The 20,365-nt window shown below is 37.5% G+C and overlaps 1 protein-coding gene across 1 annotated transcript in view; it reads left to right on the top strand.

Moving 5' to 3' along the window:
• The window catches only part of LOC121894696 (contactin-4), a 115,964-nt gene extending 106,302 nt beyond the window's left edge, over window positions 1-9,662 (top strand). The window contains exons 22-24 of the mRNA XM_042407468.1: window positions 1,900-2,012; window positions 2,907-3,075; window positions 7,202-9,662. Of these exons, the coding sequence (XP_042263402.1) occupies window positions 1,900-2,012; window positions 2,907-3,075; window positions 7,202-7,326 (407 nt within the window). The 3' untranslated portion in view covers window positions 7,327-9,662. The remainder of the gene's footprint in view (window positions 1-1,899; window positions 2,013-2,906; window positions 3,076-7,201) is intronic.
• The last annotated feature ends 10,703 nt before the right edge of the window (window positions 9,663-20,365 follow it).

The following is a 20,365-nucleotide window of genomic DNA, read 5'->3' as shown; positions in this document are numbered from 1 at the left end:
AATGTCTACTGTTATTTAGTCATTTAGAAATGTTTAATTTGAAGCAGTAAAGCAGGAAATGTTGGGTTTTCATCAGCAGTAACTTAACACAACCCTCAGCAGGCTTCCGGAAAGCTGACCAATCAGAACAGAGTGGGCTCATCTGGAGGGGGGCCATAAAGAGGCAGGAGCTAAGACTGCCTGTTAAGAGACAGACGCTGGACTGAGGGGCTGCATAAAGGGCCAGTATAAGATAAATAAGGAGTTTTTGAACTGTAAATCATGCAAAGCTACTCTAGTGGAGTCCCAGAATAAGAATAGAGCTGGAAATGAGCAAAACAGGTCCCCTTAAAAAAATAGAAACCTATCCTTTACATCTGTTTTGCTGTCTTGGCTTGTTCTGCTGCTATGTGAAAATTCAGGTTTTACTGATGTTATGTGCTAAATATGACTAATGTTTCTATTGTTATTTATATTTTTATTAAAAATGACAAATAATATTTGAACTGCTTTCAGCCAACTACAGACTGTAAAAAATGATGGACATAGCCACTGTGACGTCACCCATTAGTTTGTGGAGTCCCGTTTTGAAGCCTCAAGTTTGCATTTTGACCATCACCATCTTGGATTTCTGGAGCCAGAAGTGACCATATTTGGAGGGTTGAGCTGACCCTAAAGCTAGCTGCTAGCTGGTTAGCACGGTGCATTTACAGTCTATGGTTAACTGTGAAAATGATAATGCCAATTTTTGCTAGTAAAAAGGCTCAAAACCATTAAAACAAAATGTACTCACTGGAAAAAACAGCCGACTCCTTTGAGGGTCTTTTTGTTCAACCAAACATTGAACAAGACTTTTTTAGACAACAACAATGTTACAGTTAACTTTCATGAACTGAAAAAACACTGATATAGTAACAACTAAGGCAACGCCTATACTCTGAATCTGGGGTAATGCCATGGTTACATTACATAACCCACATTGTCACCGTGGTAGCAACTTGCCTGTGACAGCACCCACCTGTCACTCAAAGTAGCCACACCCTTAATTATGCATAACTTTAAGCCTTAATAAAATTTAAACAGGTGAGTCATGTAAAAATTCATCACCTTTGCAGTCAACTGTTTTTTGTTTTTGTTTTTGTTTTTTGTTTCATTTTAACATGGGGGTCTATGGGGATTGATTTGCTTTTGGAGCCAGCCTCAAGTGGCCATTCGAGGAACTGTAGTTTTTGGCACTTCCACGTTGGCTTCCTTTTTCTGCTCCATTCCCAACTGAGAAGTTAGCTACTTCCACTGACATTTTAACTGGTGTCACTGCTCACATACCAACTGACACTTGATCTACCTTAGCACTTCAACTTTTTGTCGCTTTTATTGTTCACTATTAAACTCACATTCCAATTGCTTTCATGTCTTATTCTTTAAATATGTTCAGTGCTTACCTGTCAAATGGCATTTCAACAAAGCAACTAACAGTTCAGCTCCTTTCACCTCTTACTGGTCTCGGATGACAGTTCACATGCTTTCAGCCACTTTCAGTGCTTACAAACAAACTGAGCTACAGGGCTTAAAGTGAAATTTCACTTGTTGTCATTGATTACACTTAAACTGATTTCAAATGATTTGTGCTGCTTCAGGGTGACCTTTTCATTTCATCCTTATTAACCATGTTTTCACACACATAAATGAAAGGGTAATCAAAGACTGTGTATTTTCTGTTTTTCCTGACCTCCGTTTTTCGCTGTTGACTTCTGTGCTCTTGAAGGTTGAAGAGTATATAGTATGAAATGCATTCTGCTGCAACACCAGATGATTAAATTAAGGATGACTGCAGAGATAGTTTAGAGAGTACTATTGATGACATTCGTTTTGTGCATTCATTTGTGAAACTTTGTGTCTATATAATTACATATCTTGCAGCACCAAGTCAGCCCCCAGGGAATATTGAGTGGAACTTGACCAACTCTAAGATCTCTCTAAATTGGGAACATGTCAAGGCGATGGAAAATGAGTCTGAGGTGACAGGATACAAGGTGAGTTTGTTTGAGTAATAGCAGAAACTCCAGAACTGGGGAAACAAATAGAGCCACAGCAGCTGTCATCCCAATAAATGTCTTTCTCATTGCAGTGGAAAGATAGACCTCAGCACTCCAGTGCTACATTATGGATTGTCCCTGTCTGCCCTTTCAAAATTAAAAGATCTGTTCCAGGTGATAAAATGAAAGGTGTCATGCCACAGAGGGAATTCAGCATCATATTTGATCCACTTTGCATACTTGTGTAGAAAACCCACTGTTTTTAATAATGCTTTCCACAAATATACATACATACATATACATATATATATATATATATATGTGTATGTATATATATATATATATATATATATATATATATATATATATATATATATTGTACTCTTTAGGGATATGCGCCCTGCTCATTTTAATGATAAGCCTTTTGTGGAACTCTGTTGTAAGGGAGCGCGCAGTGCATGTGGACAGGAATGGTTTCATAATTTGACAAAGGCAATAAAGTGAATGAAAAGTGAAAATTTCTTACAGATTGTTCACATTTTTAAAACTGAATTCTCTCAATTCTCTCCATGCCACATGTAAAAATAATCTCTGAGGTCCTGTTTTGAAGTGATGTTCCTCCATATTGAGTCACTGGGAACAAACCACCACCTCATAAGGCACTTACATTTTGAGTTCATTACTTCCTTTAGAGAGAGACTGTAAATGCATAACTAGAACGTGGCTTCATACACTTCTTCCACTTTTGCGTTCCTGATTTGTTTTTCACACACTAATCCAATATCTTGAATGAAGTCATTCATCTGTCTGCTGAGAGGTCACAAAGGTTTAATTTCTGACTGTTGCGGCTGAAGTAAAATATGTAAACTCAGGATCCACACTCCATACCAGGTTGTGTATCGTCAGAACTGGCATGGCAGGACTACTGTACTGGAAACCAATAAGACCAATGTGGAGCTGCAAATCCCCTCTGGAGAGGACTACCTCATTGAGATCAAAGCTCTGACCGAGGGGGGTGATGGCACCAGCAGTGGCCCCATCCGCATACCAAAGATGTCCAGTAAGTTTCCAATAGTCTGCAGCATGAAAATGAGTAGAGTTGGAATTAAGCAGAGGAGCAGTGGGATGGGAGCACTGTGTGTAACTAATCCCTTGTGTGACTGATACTGTTTATCAGCTTCACTGAGCTTGAACAAAGGCTTCAGAATACACATAAAAATTGAAATAACACTGCAGCATATGGCCAAGAAGAAGAAACAAAATGTAGACAGTTACCTCCACCAAGAAGGTGATGTTTTCAGTCCTGTTTGTTCGTCTGTTAACAGGATATCTCAAAAATTACCACAAAAAACAGAGTTCAGTGACATTTGGTAGAAAGATTTACAATAGTCCAAGGAAAAAGCTATTAGATTTTGATGTGGATAGTGCAACCATGTGGCCACTTATGAAGCACTTTACATTTTTGTTAATTACTTCTGAACTGTGAAGTGTTTAAGAAAAATATTACTTATTATTATTTATTATTTTATTTATTATTATTTAAGTTCCCTGGTCGCCAAATAGGTCACGTTCTTTTCCATTTACATGGATGAATGTGAATTTTTTGCAAAAATGAAGCAATGCCGATGAGCTAGTTCAGGCAGCCCAACTTGAGCTACCATTCCACTCACATGCCATACTCCCCTCACTGTAACATATATCCAACGCACTCTTATGATCATGGCGGTGTATTTAAAGGTGTAGTGTGTAGTATGTTTTAATTAGTGTGTAATCACCTAAAAATAAGAATCCTTGTGTTTTTGTTACCTTAGAATGAGCCTTTTAAATGTACATAGGGAGCAGGTCCTTTTCCATGGAGCCAGTCATGTTGCACTGCCATGTTCTACAGTAGCCCAGAACGGACAAACTAAACGCTGGCTCTAGAGAAGGCCTTTCTCATTTTTCACGGGTTTTGTGGCCACCGCTACACGCTTGGAAGGGGAGGGGAATTCAGTTGGTTGCAATCTGCAACCTCACCCCTAGATGCCATTAAATCCTACATACTGGTCCTTTAAGCTGTCACTGCTCTGCTCACACTTTGCTGCATGCCTGCTGCCATCCTGCTCATATGCTTGCTTGCTGCTATGGCACTGCCGCTGCTGCTGTTCATATAGCATTTCAAAAGCAAACTGGCTGCATATCAGCCTGATTGTGTCGCTTTGGGGGTTTGAGGAAGGAACCATGTTTGCATTGTGAGACTGAGACTCTGATCAGCGGTAAACTATATATATTTCAGCGGCGGAGGGTGGAGCTTCGTGCTGCAGTGGTTCGGGATCACCTTTAAAGTGTTCACTCCTCGCCAGATGGCAAGGATCACTGCAGTCACCAAGCCAAGTTTACTGCTTGTGCTTACATGCATGTACATCTAAACATAGCCTGGATGTTAAAGCTCTGTTCAGTCAGTGCTCGCTGCCATTTGCTGCTGTGGGGACCAGCAGGGCTCTTCAGTGCGAGAGTTTCGCTGTTAGTGGAAAACTTGAGTGTGTTTATATTAAGTATTTGTGTGTTCTGGTACTTGGATTTAACACCCGGATATTGTAGGTTGCGTTGCTGTCTGTTATCAGACCTTTAATTTTCTTCCCTCTTTATTATCAGCCAAGATCAATGTCAACATTCAAGCAGCAGCTTCTTTAGCTGGCACTGACCACGCTTTCGTCTGTAAAATGCGGAAAAGTCACCTGGCAGATTACATCAACTGTTGCTAATTAACGTTGATTCCATGAGTGAGATGCCAAGTGAAACTAGTCTGTTGTCTGGGTAAAGTGGGCTGTGTGAGCCACAGCCTGTGTTCAGCCAAAGATCATTTATGAGGGAAGATGTTTCCTCTGTCCATTTTGTTATTTGTTTGCTGTCGCCATTAGACTGCATGCTCTTGTAGTTTCAACAACTCCAGCAGAGTGAGGACTCTTCTTTAGTGATACAATCTAGTTGATAACTTCACATCGATTTCAAATTGAAAGCCCCAATTTATGGATGAGAAATTTATCCCCATAATGGTTTTATATCAGGACTTCCAGTTTTCTGGTGCATGAGGCTCGTGTCAAGTGGCATGTGCCAAGTATAGGCTACAGCCATTGATGCTATGTATATTTTACGATGTATATTCAGTATCTAAAATAAATTAAATAAATACAAACAAATTTAATGAATTAATCAGATAATATTTAAAAAATGAATTAAGTGCTGTCTTTTCCAATTTGGAAAAAATACTACTGAACCTCATTCAAGCCTCAAATGACTTTGTAGGCTCAAAGCTGTTTGTCGTCAGTAATCTACAGCTGAAAGGCAAAGTATTCATGAAGTGCAATGCCTCCCCGTCCTTTGTTAAGTCCAAATGTGGAATGTTCATTGAAAATTTTCTTAGTGAATGAGTTGGCTCCTGCATCTCATTTAAACTGTATCATAATGGTTAACAAATAAATACATTAAATGCATACATATTCATTATTAATTATTAATAATAGTAATAATGATCATCTTCATCATCATCATCGTCGTCATCATCATCATCATCATTAGCATTTTGCCCCTTAAGTAAGCATGAGCCTTAGAAGCTATCCCATAGCTGCTGTCCCTCAGTCACAGTCCTGTTGATCTGTTTGTGGCCATATCTTACTGACATTTAGTTTCTGCTCTTATGCATCTCCTGGCTACATGCTATCGGTTGCGATTTAAGTTCTGCTGCTACTGGGCTTATCTCCTGCTTCATCTGGCACGTGCTTTATGTCGCTTTCAGTTTTATTCTTTTCAGTTATGTAGAGTATTGGTTTTGCAGCGTAATTCTGGGGGGTAATCTGCAGTAAAACTGCAGATGATCAACAAAACATGCATGTATTGTCGATCATATATCTTGCCTCAATTATGACTGAAGCATGTCTACATGTCTGAGCCTTGAATTTGGGATTTTATTATTTAAAGCATAGCTCAGTGTCTCAGCCATTTGCTGCATATCAGGTGGATTGCTGGGTTTAGATTCTTCCATCTTATTTCATTAGATTGCATATTTCCCTCATGGTCTGAGGTGCTAAGCAAGGGGATGACCACATGGCGGCTGGTGCCAGGTCTACGCATAGCTGTTTCCACTAGATAGCATGTTCCCCTCGTGGCCAAGGAGCTCATGGGAAATGACCACACGACGGGTGGTGTCTAGACAAGGTCAGAGCCTAGACGCCAAATAATAATCCTGTACATATTCTACATTTAAATAACAATCTACTCCACCTGAGTTGGCTGACTGAAATGAAGCAATGCCTGCAAGCTAGTTCAGTCAGCCCAACTCAAGCTGCCACCCTACTCACATGCCATAGTCCCTTCACCATAACATACAGTATATCCAATGCACCCTTATAATCATGGCAGCATATTTAAGCCGTCAGTGCTCTGCTCACACTTTGCTGCATACCTGCTGCCACACTCCTCACATGCTTACTTGTTGCGCTGCCGCTGCTGCTGCTGCTGTTCTTTTAGCTTTTCAAAAGCCCCACCTCCACCCCAGCATCCACCTGTAGTATTGTCACTCCCCACTCCCTGCTGAGCAACGAGGTCAGAACCTAGATGAGAAACACTAATGCTGTACATATTCCACATTTAAATAATAATCCTCTCCACGTGAGTAGGCTGACTGGACTATTTTTCACCACCACTCACCATATATTTGGTAAATAATATATTTGGATGACCCTGGACAAAGCTATTGATTTGGTTGGACCTGGTTTGGTATGAACTATTTGACTTTGGTTGGTTTAACTCTTGAAAAAATGGTGATATAGAAAATTTAGCAGACGTATATATATCAAATTGTTATATATGACATGTGTATATCAACATGTATATATAACAACTATCAGCATCTCTAAAATCAGTAAAATTCGATGGCATTTAACATGTAGGTGGCATTACAGCAACATAACAAATTAAAACGGCAATTAGTCTGATTCATTTAAAATGTGTACACGCCAAGCTTGTAAAGAGCCCAAAAATTCTCAGAAATTTGAGAAGATATTTTCCTGAAATCAGCATGACTATCTACCGTAATATGTTCTTTTAAGCACATTTAGATGTGTAATGCAACCCAGACAGAGGTATGAGAGATCTGGATACTCTTATAAACGTTTTTTATGCCTAATATTAACTTCTTTTCTTCACAGGTCTAAACTCTAAAGGAAGCATGTGTCCAGTTCCAATGAAGATGTGCTGTTTCATGATGATTTTTTTTATTTTCTATTTTCAGTTTGTAGCTTATGATGCCTTTATTTTTAGCTCTGGACATTAGAATGAACTTAGTTTATGGGTCTATTATATATGGCAAATTTGCGGAATAAGCAGCTAACTAGAACAATGTTTCTCAATCACTGGTTTGTAACCCAAAAACGGGTGATAGGACTGTTCTGACAGGTTGTCAAATGTCCACAAATCTGTGGTTGGACTGTTACTCACAGCACAGTTACAAAACATTTTCATCTGCCTATTTTCAGGACCATTGCAATCCTTCAGGATGCATGTATTTGATAAACATGGAAAGATGAATATCTTATCTTTCTTTGTGAAATGAACCTGAGCACATTCCCATGTCAAAGTTTCCCCATTCCAGTGTCTGTTTCCAACTATTTTGCCTCAACTTATTTCTTGGCTTGCTGTGACCTCTTTGAATGTTACAGACCAAAAGGTACAAGTTTCACCGACTTTCCGTTCCCTAACATGCTATATCAGAAGCTATATGGCTACAGGTTAGGCAACTTGGGAAAAACGTGTTCAGTCAATCTCTATTTACTGAGTTTTCCTCATTTGTATTTAAAGAAAAATTACGGAATATTTTAAACTGGCAGATTTCCGTTATACAGTTTTGGGGAAACAAAGCCTCCTACAGTTTTCCAAATAAACTGGATTTTTACATTAATTATTTCAAATTCTTGTCTCTGAGTCCAGTTGAGGGTAATCACAGAAGGTAGCCGCCTGGAATGGCTATTATGGATAACTGCATACTATGCAGTTATCCATAATAGGTGGATGGCGGATGTGGTGGATGGTGGATGTAGATACCTATGCACTGCATAGGTATCTACATCCTGGTCAATATGCTGGCTGGCCTAACTACCCTGCTGTTACATGTTTAACTTGATGTGACCACCAGTCACAAGAGGTCTCGCCAAAACCATCAAAACAGACAATCTTCAAGATAAACAGTTTAATACCAGTCTGTAATCATCCATCATCCACTGAAACCAAAACCTAATGTTTTCTGTGTTGATTTTATGCAGGGAAACACTGGCTAATTTTGCTATGCTTCTTAAGCACTTATCAAGAAACACTTGGGTATGCTGCTTTATATGGAAACAAATGCAAACCCAGTTGAGAAGAATTCTTCAAAAGCTGCTTTGCCTTATCAAGTTTATATTGTTCACTTCTGTTGTCAACCAGTCTTTAAAACATACAGATTGTAATTACTTTTGCATAAGGGCAAGCTTATCAAACATAGAATGTAAAATGTCGTTTAGATATCTTGTTTATTTTATTTGTGAAAGTATGTTTTATGTGATTATGTGTGAAAAAAATTACTTCTTTGTAATGAAGAGACTGGCAAAACGATGGTGTACAAATTAAAGGACTAAAGGACAAACTAAAATCACCTACCATACAAACTTATGTTACCACCAAAATTGAAGATAAGTGAGTAGAAAAGCCTTCCTCTGTAAGAATTGTTTTGTATATTTAACACGCCTTTTATATATAAAAGGAAAACACTAGTATGCACCATACAGAATGCTAAAAAAATGTATGAGATCATCAAAGAAGCAAAATTTGTCTTTGGACAATATCCTTCCAGCAATTTTAGGCCATATAACAATTGAATTATCCCTTCAAAAGTGACAGAAATTCATATTTTGGAGATATGTAGTCAGAAATAGACATATTTCACTGATGCAACATAATTTGGTTGGTTTTCAGTTAAGTGTCACCTTGATACAATGCTACAAAGGTATAAGAGAAAAAGTTCACAAAAGTTAGTGATGTTCAGTGACAAAATGTAAAGACATGCTAATGTAATATTATAAACTTCAGATTTGTTTGCTATGCACATCTTTTATTTTAAATCGTTTGATGCCTTTTTGTTATTTTGTAGTTTCAACACATCTGTGACTTTTTTAGGACAACACACATTTGTCCTAAAGAGGAGACACAAGTGTTTAAGAGTGTAGAACTCTGTTTCACTCATGCTTATTTGTGTGCTTTATTTTTTATTTTAAATTAAATTAAGTGCTATTCATTTATTATATATCATCATTATTTGATTCTTATATGTATTCAGTGTTTCACTGTTTGAAATATGTCAATCCAAACCTCAGTGCTTTCTCATATAGAAGGGTTTGTTTTGTGCTGTTCCATGACCTAAAACCTTAAATCCCTTTACATGTTCCTATTTAATGGTTGTACTTTCTGTTGAAATATTTGATTATGATGTCTCAAATTTGTCTTTATGAAATGTATCCTGTTTCATTTATGATTAACAAGCTTTCTTTAACTGAATCTGCTATTTATTACTTTAGTAATGTAATACCATTGTATTAATATAAGATATCTCTGTGAGATGACAAGAGAATTCAATAAAAACTTCACATTGAAACCCTTTAATCAGTTGATGTTTCTTGGCTTGTTTGATTCATTCATTCATACATCTGGGGCACAGCAGATTTTTTTTTCTTTGCAACATTGGTCTCAGGTGATTTCTGCTGTACTACACAGTGTGCAGTGCGAGACTACAGAAAAATATGGTTTGTATGCTAAGTGCTCCTTATCCTTTGGGGCTACAGAATAACTGAAGTTATTTCAGTAAAAATTAGAGAAATGTTAGTCTCCATAAGTTGCTTATAAAATAAAGTTTCATCCAGACAAGATGGCTGCATTCCCAAAAATGTTGACAAAGAAGAGGAAGGCAGCATTACTTTATGCATTTCTACTCCGAATTGAAAGCAAGATGAAACAAGACCTAGTCTGCAGCCATGCTAGCAGCTCTGTGAGGCTCTAATGTGGTGCAGCTGTGCTTTGAGCCAAATGTCAATGTCAGCATGCCAACATGCTCAGAATGACAACACATACATGCTGGTGTTTGGAACCATAGACTGAAAAAAATATGGATGTAGTCACCATGACATCACCCAATATTTGTGGACTCCCGTTTTGAAGCCTTGAGTTGGGCAATTTGACTGTTGCCATCTTGGAGTTGACCGTTGCCATCTTTGATTTTTGGAGCTACAAGTGACCATATTTGGACGAGAGGGTGAAACTAACCCTAGCACTAGTTTCTAGCTTGGTTAGCACTGGTTAGTACAGTGCATTTACTATCCATGGTTAACTGTAATAATGCTTATGCTAATGCTAATTTCATTAGTGAAAACCAGACCTAAAACCATTAAAACAAAATGTACTTACCAGAAAAAAACTGAAACCGACTCCTTACAGGGCCTTTTAGTACAACCAAACACTGAACAAGACTTTTTTAGGTGACCAAAATGTTACAATTAACTTTCATGAACTGAAAACACACTGTTGTAGCATTTAACACTTTTATTAATATGAAACATAACCTCATCTGGGCACCACAATCCCTTTTTGATTAGAATTTGTGAGTGCCAGAAGGAAATACTAACCCTTTAACCCTGCCTCAGGCACTGGCTGCCTTGTATCTGTGCAGGGCACAATGAAATCCGAAGAAAGCTGTGTCTTAGTCTCAGGTCATGGGTCTTCCAGCAGGATAATGACCCCAAACATACATCAAAAAGCTTCCATGAGTGGATGAGAAGAAAATGTTGGACTGTTCTGAAGTGGCCCACTATGAGTCTTGATTTGAATCCCATTGAACATCTGTGGAAAGCGCTGAAACTTGCAGTTTGGAGACAGCATCCATCAAACCTGAGAGAACCGGAGCAGTTTGCTCAAGAAGAGTGGGCTGAACTACCAGTGAAGAAGTGTAAAAACCTTATTCAAAGTTACAGAAAGCAAGAAAGAAAGAAACTGCAGTTATTGCCTCCAAAGGCTGTGCTACAAAAAATTAATTTAAGGGTACGAATATTTTTGGCCATGCCATTTTCCTTTGTTTTATTGTATTAAATATGTTAAGTTGTAAATCAAAAGCAAAGTTTCAGTTATATTCAATGTGAAATAAAGAATGATGGATACCATATACTTCTGTCAGTTTCAACTTAATACAGAGAAAATGTAGTTTTTAAAAAAAAAAAAAAGAAGTGGAAGGGTACCAATATTTTCAGCCACGTATGTAAATTACATAATGATTAGACATGCAATTTACATGAAATTCAGATTTGGCTGCGATTTGCAGGGAGATTCCAGGAATATGAGTAAGAGTTCATGGCTTGGTCTGTTTAGATAAGAGAAGGGGGTTTTCTGTCCCTGTGTTGTTCTTACCGTCCCTTCTCCTGGTTCAGATGACCCCAGAGGTCATTTATGCTTTTAGTTCAGTTCATAATTTAAGTATTGGTCAGAAATAGTCTCTCAGGAGGTCTGTTCAACCTCCATTGTCTGTGTTTACTTTGGTCAGTTCGGGGTCCAGGGTGAGGCATTAAACCATGTATCTGTGGCAGTCATTCACCTCCTCAGTTTGAAATTTAAGAAAGGCTGTTTTATCCGTGAAATTACTGAAAAGACCTTAGTGTCCTACAACACTGTGAAATAGCAGCAGCTACGCCTATACTCTGTGGATCTGGGGTTACACCATGGTTATGTTATGTAATCAACTCTGTTGTCGTGGTAGTGACTTGTCAATCACAAGTTAGCCACACCCTAAAGCATACCCTGCTTTATCATCTATTTTAGTCTAAATGGGACCAGAATTTGCAAATGAACATCATGCTGTATTGAAGAATACTTGAAACTAGTGATTAAGACCATAAACTCATTAGGAAAGAGTTAACTGAGGTAATAAATCAAGGGAGAAGTATGATCATTTTGGAGTCGCCCCATAATGGCCATTAGAAAAAATGCAGGTTTAAAGCACCACATTGGCTTCACTTTTCAGATCTGGAGCTACCTGCTTGTTTAGAGCGTATGTTTACCATGCTCATTATTTTTGTTTAACACATTCTAATTAGTGCCAAATACAAAGTAAAACTAAGGCTGATGGTAAGTCATAAGTTTTGAAAGTGCTTGGTCATGAACCAATGTACTGGACAGATAGAAATCGACCTCATAATAGCACTAAATGAAAAGTCAGGGGATCACAAACATTATTACAATATATCCTGGAGAGGACATGAATGTCTGTATCAAATTTCACAACAAACCACCTAATACTTGGCTTCACACAAAACCACAAATGTGAGTCTTATGCATGTAGCACTATAGGAAAAGTAAGGGATCACCCAAAGTCAATAGGATTCATCCTCTGGAGACCATGAATTTCTTTACAAAATGTAATTTATCCAATAGTTGTTGAGGTATTTCGGGCTGGACAAAAGTGGTGGACCAACACTGAAGAATACAGCAGATGGCCAGGAAAATATGGACAGTCTGTCTGTTTTGCAGCAATGTTTAGTTTTATTTATATCATAGCAGCCATACTACAGTCAAGACAGAAAAATAGTACTCCAATAATATAAAAATAAAGTCAATACAGTTCATAATATCTTTTTTGAGAGCAGCCATGTGGACCAGCAGAACTACTCAAAATGTATAACAGCTGACCAAAATTTCTGACGTGCCAAAAATATATACAGTCTAAGCAAGATGTTAAAAAATCTGAAACCTCCTTTAATTTGGTGTCACATCCCGCCTCAAGCTGAACGTCAAATGACTGATTCAAAATTATTCAGTGGCGATCAATATACAGTTAAAATCAGACTTAATCTGCATAGTGTCTGTCCATCATTAGACTGGCCTTAGAGCCAGGTAACAAAGGTACAAGAGCTGGATCACTTTTTTGTATGGATGTCAGCCTATAAAATTGCACCAATAATCACTAGTCTGTACTAATAAAGCCAGTGTTGGGTCAAAGATCAAATCTTCAAAGAAAGATTGTTGATCACAAGAAAACCACAATTTTACCAAATAAAGCACAGGTATTTCAAGAGCATGTCTGTGTGGCTTTCAGCCTGATATGTATCACCTGGTATTTAGAGAGGCATCAAAGTTATGTACACATGCTCTTAAAGTTGATATCAGCAGAAAAGATCCTGGTTGAGCCAATTAAATGTATGATGGATTAGGCAGTTTATCCCTGGCATTAGTCTAGGAAGATATAATCAGCAGTGACTTTTCTCAGAGCTCACCGGAAGCTGTCTGATCTCAGCTCATAATCTGTGTGTCATAAAAAATAGATTTACTGTAAATATGTCCAACATGGTGGGTTATATTTAGCTTTTTGAGGCTACAAATAACCATTTTCCATTACCAATTAGGAACTCTGGATTCTCATTTAGGACAAAAATAGAACAAACTTAATTTCTTTCAAAGTGAATTCTAATACTGCCATATGTATATTTACCCCACCTTGTTTGACAAATCATTTAAAATGGAGACCTGATAAGGCATGTAATTTGTCCGTGGATTGTCCGTGTCAGACATGTCAGTTCTCACCTACTGGAAATACTCCATTTGGTTTAGGCTAGGGGTGGCGCCTGGGTAGAGCATGCAGGAGGCAGGACATGACGCAAAAAGTACACTTTGGAAATTGCAGTGTTCTGTATTTGGATGTATCCACAATATCAACAAAAGAGTGGAAAGCAATATACATACATTAATTACTTAATATATAAATGACCCTTCTTCTTCACCCTTGGATGTTTGTATTCTTCTGGTTTCTCTCCAGTAGCATGATAGAAATATCATCAACACACCCACTCGCTCACTGTGAATTCTCTAGACAATGCCTAGGAAGGGGCCAAGATGCTGTCTGTGTAACACATCTGTTGTGACATCTCCAAGAAATTCAGGTCCAAACTATGGATTTAATGGTGCTACGATCTTAAATGATGACTTTTATGCATTTCTAAGTGACACAAACCTGTCTATATGATTACCAGACTGTGGTCAAACTTCATTTGCGTGAACTAACTTATAGGAAACATGCTTACACCAAGGCTAACAAAGTTTTTTTTGCTAGCTAGCATTTGGAAAAAAAGAAATATCATATGAGCGGTCCTAAATTCACCAGCGGAAAAAGAAAAGACAAGATGGCAGCAACGCCAAACAACAAGCTCATCGTAAATTAACATTCCTATTCTGAGGTTAGCGTCAATGGCCTCTGTTGCAAAAACATGGAAGTTGAAGATAAACTCCTACAGCCTTTACCTGGGTCTCCATTGATTAGCCTGGCTGCAAAAAAGACCAACACCAATGACCTCTCACTGTACGAGCTACAGGCTAACGTAATTAGTGCCCTCACAATCAAAATAAATCAAAGAGCAGACAAGCTAGAAAGCATGATAAACGACAATGCCAACACCATCTAGGAACTTAAAAAGTCACTAGAATTTGTACATGGAGAAATTAATAACATTAAAAAAGGAAAGAATATGCTGCTGGAAAAATATGAGAAGCAACAAAACAGCCTAACTGACAGAATGGCAGAAATGGAATGCTACAAAAGGAGATGGTGTCTGCATCTATATGGTGTGGATGAACAAGAGGGTGAGGATGTGAAGCAGAAAGTATCCAGGATCTGCCAAAAGGTTGCCCCTGAGCTGGGAGAGAAAGCAATGGAGGGAATTGATGTTGCACACAGACTAGACAGGTGAGAGAGCACAAACACAAAACTGCGTGCAATCGTCATCCTCTTCACCCTTCGATCTGTGAGAGACTTCATCTGGAAGAAAGCAAAGAACAGCATATTCCTAAAAGAGAAGAAGTTTCATTTTGGTGTGGATCTAACAAAGATTGAGAAAGATGCCAGAGAGCTGCTTTGTGGCCAATTGTCAAAAAAGCTTGCAAGGATGGTCAGAGGGCATACTACAGTGGACCAAAGGCATTCATCAGAAAAGAGATTCCGCCTGGACAAAAACTCTCACTGAATGACCAGAGAAGGATGGTTTGCATAGCACTGCTTTGAATACTTTTATGTTTGGCTACTATGGATAACTAAGATGTTCTTAGAAATTATAGAGTAGAAATGTTCATAGGATTTCTCATTGAAGGAGTTTATTATTGATCTGCATTTTTGGTCGGGCATATCATTGAATATATGCCTCCATGGACCTCCCTTCTTTTTCTCCTTCATTTCCCAGCTGAAAACAGTATCGAGCCTGATGGGGATTACCAAGATCAACCAAGATCGGGAGAGGCTGCGTTGACCCATGTTAAGGGTGTTTTCCAAAGGTACTTTTATGCTGTTATAGTCATTGTTATGTACTATTCTTATTCAATTCTTATTCAATTATTTTTCTCCCCTCTGAAACTATTAGGCTATACCTTATAAACTATGTTAAAGGAAAATACATAAGAAAACATTTTTATTTGTACTAAGCAACAACATTTAAAAGAATTTTATTATTTACACAGGTTATGATTTGATGTAGGAGTTGTTCATTTCTCAGCGGTAGTATTTTAATGGAGTTAATGTTAGTGTCTGTTAACACAAAATGTTTATGTGACTTGGTAAAGAGGAAAGCTTTTTTTGTTTTTTTTTTCGCTTTAACCTCTTTGTTTTGCAAAGGGGTTAAAGCAGATCTGATCTTTTTACAGGAATGTCACTCATGCCCAGATGATTTGAAACTTTGGAAGAATGAGATTTGGCTGTCACATGGCTCAAATCATTCTGCTGGAGTAGCCACCCTCAAAGATAGATTTAAAGGTAAAAATAGAATTAAGAGAGTGATTGAAAAGACCACTATATATTATATTAGGGGGTGATTTTAATATGGTTTGGTCCAATATCTATGACTGCCAATGAATTCTGAAAATAAATCACTGTTGTTATAGGATGAATGTTTTGAACATATGAAATAATCAAAATGCAACAGATGGACAATTCACCCAAACAAACAAGGACTTCACTATTCAATCAAGAATTGATTTTTGGCTGCTCTCAGCACAGCTTGAACCTAATGTGAGTGAGGTAGAAATGTCTCATGCTATTATGACAGACTACAAAGTAGTGAAACTGAGAGTGAATCTCAATGACTGGAACAATAGAGGGAATGTGGGTTATTGGAAGTTTAATAGCTCACGCCTAAAAAGTGAACAGCTGGTATCAGATATCAATTACCTCTTTGAAAAGTTTTGGAATACGGCTGCAGTAAGTAATGAATATGGAAAATATTGGGAATTTTTAAAATATGCCATTAGAAAGTTGGCCATTTTATAAGGCCAAGAAATGCGTGTGAAAAGAGATCCAGAATAGAAAAAAATATTAAAGATATTTCTGCTCTAACTTTTGATCATAATGCAAACAATGAAAACCATGCTGTGCTATCACAAATTACAGCAGGAACTGGATGTAATCTATGCAGGTAGAGTAAGAGAAGCCTTTGTGCACTCTTGACAGAAATGGTTAGAGAAGGGTGAAAAGAACAGTGGGTATTGCAGAAATAAACTTAATAACCAGACTAAAAATTGGAGACACAATCTGTGAAGATAGTAATGTCATCTCTAAGTATATAGCCAACTTCTATGCTAATCTTTATATCCCTAGTGATTCCCATGAAAGCCCTAAACGTCCAGAGAACTGCAGGTCTGCTGCATCTCTCAGTTCTTTTAAATCACGGCTGAAGACTTTTCTGTTTGTCGCTACCTTTTATTAAATCAAATCTGAGGCTTTTGATAAATATCTTACACTGAACTCTAACTTTTACTCTCCTGTTTTATCTGTCTCCTATTTTATCGTTTATTAGCTTGTTTTTATTTCCAATTGAACACTTTTTACTTGTATTTAAATGTCTTTTTATATTGCCTTGTGTTGCTTTTACATTCTGCCTTGATGCCTTTTATGTTTCATGTAAAGCAGTTTGAGTTGCCTTGTTGTTGAAATATGCTATACAGATAAACTTGCCTTGCCTTGCCTCTAATATTCCTTGCCTCTAACAGTGAGTATTAATTTTAGTACAGAATTCTCCAAAAAGGTAACTTTAGAGGAAATACTGTCAGGAATAAAAGATCTAAAAAACCAATATATCTCCAGTCAACGCTGGGCCTACCTCTGAATTTTAAAAAGTATTTGCCAACAAAGTTGCAAAGTTTTTACTTGCTGTTTATAATGAGGCTATCTGTAAGGAAGTATTACCCCCATCATTAAGGCAAGTACTTCTCATTCTAATTCCCAAAACAAAAAAAGATGCCTTACTCATTGATAACTGGAGACCAATTACACTCCTTCACACGCTCCATATTAGCAAAGCGTCTAAAGACTGGCCTAAATGAAATTATTCACAAATCCCAATATGGATTCATAAGTAGCTGTCATATGTCCAATAATATTCTTCTAGTTTTTCATCAAGATTCACTTGATGGCAGTCCCTTAATTTTATTCTTGGATTTTCAAAAAGCATTTGATACAGTGTCTCACAATTTTATTTTTAATACTGTAAACTTTTTTATTAAGGCAATCAAAACCTTATACAGTGGTAACAACAGTTCTGTCAAACTGCACTACCCAGATTTGACATAAAGGAGGAATTTGCCAGGACTGTCCGATCTCTCCTTACCATTTTTTATTGGTAAGTAAAGTTCTCAATTTATAAACAACCCAACAACCTTTTAAAGGCATTATTTTTTATGGTAGACAAATAAAAATATTGCAACTAGTTGATGAAGCAAAGTCTCCCAAGCCTTATCTATCATCAAACATTTTTTTTCTGAAATATCTGGTTTAAATCTTTATTTCAATAAGTTTGAAGTTCCTGCTCTTAAAGACATTGCAGACACAGAGATATTCAGTATCCCAGTAAAAGAAACAGCAAAATATTTGGGAATTATATCACAAAGGATGATAAGAAATTAATGAATGATAATTTGGACACAGTAATTGCTTCTATTAAAAGGAAATTCAACTCTTGGTTAGCCAGAGATTTATCTCTCTATGGTTGAGTACTACTAAGCAAGGCAGAAGGCCTATCAAGCCTCTTATGTCTTTTATTCCCTTGATGTCACCAAACATAAAACCTCTTGTTTACAGAGGCTTTTTAACTTTATTTGAAATTATAAGCCTCACAAGGTAAAAAAGGAGGTTATGTCTATGTCTCTAACACAGGAAGGTCTTAATGTTTTGGATTTTTTTTCCTCATTCAATAATAATAGCAATTAACTGGATCAAAAGATTTCTAAAAGATCCAGATAGCATGTGTAATATTATCCCAAAGTAAGAGGTCTTAAGTTTTTGTTAGTTTAGTTAGTTAGTTTATAAGTTGGTAAACTTCCTATCAAACTCTCCAACTTTCATAGGCAAGCTATTATGTGTTGGTCCCTTATATATGTATATAATGTTTTTTTAAGGAATAATGTCAATATCACATACAGTCTCAATGGCTGCTGCATCTGTAATAAAAAAAAACCCTATTAATTTATGCATACTCTTCAATATTATAGCTGATTAAGTAAACCTCTTGTGTGGGGTCATATATATGTTAATGTGTATGCATATGTGTTTTGTCTTTATTTTTGACATTTCTGTCATGCAACTAAATACCTTTTTTTGTTTTGGTTCTAACTCATTGTCTATATTGTGTTATATTCCCTGAAAAATTGTGTTAAGATTACAAAATGTATTGTTTGAAAAATGTTTCTCAATAAAATCATTTTTTAAAACCTACTCTATTCACACATGGGCTCAATCAAACATTACACGGACTTTGTACCAGGGAGCTGGCAGGGTAAAGTCTGTTTAATGTCTGGTCCAACTGATTTGGACATTTGCGTTCTTACATACAGCTCCTCAGGGTAATGTCTAAGTTCAGGGTTGCAGTGCATGTGTGAAAGCAGCTTATGTCAGGAATCTCAGCAACGTACATCAATATACTGCACCTCTAAGAGACTCGAGTCATTCCCACTTTACAAAACTGCTGCGCAATCTCCTTTGACTTTAAGCCTCCTGTTCTGCTGGTGCAAAATTTAGCCTTAAATATGTAAAGCAACTGGAAGAACCAGAGCTTGACTCACAGCTTGTAGCTAATCCTTTATTCATGGAAATCTCCTGAGAATGGCAGCATTCAAGAAGTTTCTTCTTTACCTTGCTGGGCTGTGCATGTTGTGTGTTTTGGAACCCCCTCTGCTCATTATCAACATATGACACCTCATGGGGGACTATCCGAGAAAACTGCTTGGGTCGCCTGATAAGCACAGAGTGATCTGTCAGGAACTTTACCCAGAGCTCTCACTTTATATGTGATTTCATCCCCATCACACACACACACACACACACAGCTATGTCAAATATAGAGTGGAGTGGATTGTAGGCGGGAGGTTCTGTTCATACATCCAGTTTGAAAATATGATTTGTTGTTCATATTGAAAGCGAGTTAGGGGATGGGGGGTGTGCTGACAATATTTTCTGGTATTGTCGAGGTGTAGGCTGCGAGATATGTCAGAAAGTGACAGCGTGTGGACCTGAGCTGAGCTCTAAAGTAGGGATAAAGTGGTGTGATGGACAGAAGATTGGCTGGGAATTAAAAAGACCATGAGCCCTCTCCAAGCACCATGGGACAGCTGACAGGCAGCTTGTAGAGCTCTCCTCTCAGGTTCACAGGTAAAAGGCTCTGTGTGGAAGACCACTGCTGAAGGCTCGGATTGACAAACCCTGCAGTCATCAATTTCATTCTTCACTGTGGTCTGTGGATGCCATCATTTCTTAAAGAATCTAGATATTGTTGACATTAAATAATCCTAAATCAAATGAAACTACAAACAGAGTGCGAACTATAGGGGAGCCAGGGGGAGCTTGGCTCCTCTTAATAAAACATGAGCTCACCTGAAAATATGATTTGTGAAATTCTGGGGACTCTCAATATGACAATATGTATTTTTTCCATGCATTTCTATTGTTCTGTATCTTCATTATCATGGCTCATGCGTTAAATGAGGCTATTACTGATGTATGATTCATGCATGAGGGTGATTCATCACTTATTCACTTTAATAAAGATTCCGGCATGCATGTTATTCTTTCATAGTCCAATACAGTCTGCAATTTACTCAGCATTTCTCCAACGTCCATTACTCATTTCTCCATTTTGTAGTCAGTATACAGATGAGTCAAAAAGAAAACAAGGAAGCTTACTCGCAAATTTGATGTCATTGCCTAGTTCACACCCTGACTACAAATGCTAATTTCCATAGACTCAAAGCTTCAAAGAACAATTTTGGTACATTACAGT

Source organism: Thunnus maccoyii, chromosome 3 (assembly GCF_910596095.1).
Source record: "Thunnus maccoyii chromosome 3, fThuMac1.1, whole genome shotgun sequence".
NCBI lineage: Eukaryota > Metazoa > Chordata > Actinopteri > Scombriformes > Scombridae > Thunnus > Thunnus maccoyii.
The sequence above is the reverse complement of the archived record's forward strand: the minus strand, read 5'-3'. Positions and strand labels throughout refer to the sequence as shown.